General features: G+C 36.1%; 1 protein-coding gene across 1 annotated transcript in view; it reads left to right on the top strand.

Annotated features, from left to right (window-relative positions):
- The window catches only part of syt3 (synaptotagmin III), a 23,152-nt gene that overhangs the window by 11,795 nt on the left and 7,603 nt on the right, over positions 1 to 3,754 (top strand). Inside the window, exons 3-5 of the mRNA XM_016468081.1 lie at positions 1 to 83; positions 232 to 340; positions 1,601 to 1,783. Coding sequence (XP_016323567.1) covers positions 1 to 83; positions 232 to 340; positions 1,601 to 1,783 — 375 coding nt within the window. The remainder of the gene's footprint in view (positions 84 to 231; positions 341 to 1,600; positions 1,784 to 3,754) is intronic.

Here is a 3,754-nt window from a genome sequence, read left to right as displayed (position 1 = left end):
GGTAGTGGGGGGTGTGGTTGGGGGTCCACAGGAGATGCAGGAGCATTCTTACCTAGACATGGACTCTTATCCCAACAGTGCTGGTGAGCAAAAGTCTGCTGTGTATCAAACTCAGAAGCACTACTTTACTCTCTGTGAGACCTAAGAGACAATGATTGTTGTTAATTATTCTCCATTGTCTTAACTACTCCTTTCATCTTTTCTATGGCTAATGGTTTCTCACTTTTTCAGCAAACCTTAAGTTGAGCCAGACATCTCCCGAGTTGCCCCCGGCAACAGAAGGAGGCTCAGCTGCGAAAGACCTGCCCAATGCCCAATCCCAGCAGCAGGTCACCACCAGGTCAGTGACCTTCTCTTGTTCCTTGTTCATGTCTGTGGTTTCTATGTGTGTGTTACAGGATGATGGAGTGAGTGTGTGGTTTGTGTCTTGCAGAATGTTATATTGAAGTAAAATATAGTGTTTTTTCTTTTCAAAATGTCTTACATACCCTACTGTTTTTAAAGTTTTTCCCTATTGTCTAATATTGTGAAATACTATTACAGGTTAAAATAACTGTTTTCTATATATTCTAAATGTCTTCAAATCTTCAAATGTAGTTTATTACTGTCATGGCAAAGCTGAATTTTCAGCAGCCATTATTCCAGTCTTCAGTGTTACGTGCTCCTTCAGAAATCAATCTAATATGCCAACTTGATGCTCAGAAAACATTTCTTATTATTAGCAACATTGAAAACAATTGTGCTGCTTCATGTGTTTGTGGAATAAGTGATAGAATCAGCAGTGATGCAGTAAGCATTTATTTGAAATAGAAGTCTTTTGTAATATTATAAATGCCTTTACTGTCACTTTTTGTCACATTAATGCATCCTTGCTGAATAAAAGTATAGGTTCATTAAAAAAAAAACATCTTACCCGAAACTTTGGAATGCAGTATATCAACACATTTGTGTATATTTGGACCTTTTTTTTTTTTATTTTCTAAATAGAACAGACTAAAATATTTCTTAATTTCATGACCATGACTTTGGAGCAACCTTACTGGGTGAATTTCATGAAAAAATGGTCATAAATAACCCCACATTCAAAAAATGTATAAATAAATTGTATTATTACAAATATTATATATTGCATAAAAAATAAAATAGAACAGGCTTTATTTTGTCATGACAATTAAACACATCTGGGTATTTTACTTCTGAGTTTTGTGGAATTTGTCTTTCATTAGATTCTCATTATTCTCAATACAGTATATTTTTGTAACATACTTAAAATTATCATTTAAATTAGCTTAAATTAAAGTCAATGCAACAATACCACAATGAGTAAATGCTTGACATTTATACATTTATTTATATATATATAAATATATATAATTTTTTTTTTGTTTGCGTTCACATTTTTCCCACATTTACACAAGTAGTAATCAGAATTTTTTAAAAATGAAAATGCAATGCAAAAAATCCAAATGGTTCAAATAGGCCTTTTTTTTTATTTTGGGGTGAAATATCATCTGAAGATGTTTAGTTTCCCCCTGACAGTCACTGTGTTTGTCTATACATGCGCATGTGTGAATGTGTTCACCCTCTGGTCTCTCTCCAGGCCTAAGCCCATGACTCACCAGCTTTCCAGCCCTGATTTCCATGGTGAGGAAAAGAGTGAGCAGCTGACCAGCATTGGGCAGATCAAACCAGAACTTTACCGGCTGCGCCAGGGAGACCAGGGGGATGGCAAACAAGGCGACACCTGTGGCAAAATCAGCTTCCTCCTGCGCTACGCCTTCAAGTGAGTCCACTCGAATCCATTCCGCCATTCCCTTCTCTCCCCACGGGGAAGCATCTAGTTTGGAATTGTCGCACAATGTGGATCCATGCCTCTCAATACATCAGTGGGTTATAAATAGATCGCATCGGCAGGGCTCACAATTGAAAAGGCGAGCTGAAGAAAGAAGCAGGGGAGTTGCAGTCAGCACAATGAGTTATAATCAGGCCTGCTGTGGGCAAGCCCGTGCACGTCAGACCGGGTCCTTTATTTTGCCATCACACAGAGGGACATTAGAATGGTGGAAAGTGCTGATGTTTGAGAAATGAAGGAGGGAGAGGCTGTTTCACTCATGAATTATATATGACCAGCCACTTTAAACAGCACAGCCTGTCAACACATAATAGCACAGCACTGTGTTAGGGCCAGAATTACAGAGTAGGCCGAGGGAGAGAAAGAGATGAAGATGGGTGAGTGGAGATTGATATCTCATTCCTTACACATAAGGAGTAGTTCAAATAAATGATTTGACACCTCTGTCCCTGTTCATTGTATTATCGGTCTATTATGTTCTACTGTGAGGTGAGTATGTCACGATTGCGTTTGCGCATGAGATGGAAAGCTTTTGAATTAAAAGGATAGTTCACCTAAAAATAAAAGTTTTGCTGTTGCCTCGTGTTGTTTTAAACCTTTTCTTTCTTTCTTCTGTGGAACAAATAAGGAGATGTTTAGCAGAATGTCTGGCCTGCTGTTTTACTGTACATATAATGAACAGCCGTGGCCACCCTTCACTTTCATTGTATTGAAAAGAGCAACTTAGACATTCTGCTTAACATCTTTTGTGTTCGGAAGAGAGAGGGTTTTAAACAATCATGGTGAGCTGGGGATGAGCAATATAATGGTAGACACGGTAAACTGGTAGAACTTTGTCAGCCAGTTTTGTATTAGATTTTGGATTATCGGTTACACTCAGTGTTGCAGTCACAAACGTTTGTGATTTGAAGCCACCAGTCACACAGCATCTGAGTACAGAATCAAGTTCATTTTGGCAGCTCATTGCACTTAAACTGTCAAATAAACACAAAAATGGCAAAAGTCAAATTGCCATTTTCACATATATTTACTTTACACTAGGGCTGCACGATTATGACAAAAATCATAATTGTCGATTATTCCCTTGAAATTTTAATTGCGATTATTAATTATGATTATCACAATTTACATTGAATGATGTTTATACCATTGTTTGATACAACTGCATGCCGTATTTTTATATGAAAATAAACAAGCTGAAAACACTCTAACTGAAAAACCTTTAGTGCTTTTCTATAGTATTAAGCCTCAAATGTCAAATATACATCGGATTGGTTTCTTCTTTAAATTATAAAAAAAGTAAAAATATGAATGGTATTATAATGTTATACTAAAACTAAAACAATGGAAAAACCCTTAAGATAACATGTAGAAAGAAAAAACATATATTAAGCATGCAGAATAACATAAGTGGACTTTGGTGGACTTTGAACGATTAATTGCCGCTTTGAACGATTACGTAATTGTGGCATCCATAATTGTAATCGCGATTAGAAATTCGATTAATTGTGCAGCCCTACTTTACACATTTGTATTTTTGTTCCATTATATTTCTTTGTCCTATTGCTTGTAATTAGTTTCTTCAATCCATTTTTTATTCCTAAAGGTTTACTTGTCTCATGAACTCGAGAACTTTTTACTTATATTAGGTAGGCTAGTATTAGTTTTGCTGTGAGAATCGTGAAATTTCATCAGTCGTGTGAGTAAATGAAAAGAATTTCGATTTCTTTTTAAAGGGGTCATATGTCGTTGCTAAAAAAAAACATTATGTTGTGTATTTTGTGTAATGAAATGTGTCTACACTCTTAAAAATAAAGGTGCTTCTAAAGGTTCTTCAAGCGATGCCATAGAAGAACCATTTTTGGTTCCACAAAGAACCATTCAGTCAAAGGTTCTTTAAAG

This window comes from Sinocyclocheilus anshuiensis, unplaced genomic scaffold (assembly GCF_001515605.1).
Source record: "Sinocyclocheilus anshuiensis isolate Anshui unplaced genomic scaffold, SAMN03320099.WGS_v1.1 scaffold893, whole genome shotgun sequence".
Taxonomy (NCBI): Eukaryota; Metazoa; Chordata; class Actinopteri; order Cypriniformes; family Cyprinidae; genus Sinocyclocheilus; species Sinocyclocheilus anshuiensis.
This window is presented reverse-complemented; position numbering and strand designations above follow the sequence as displayed.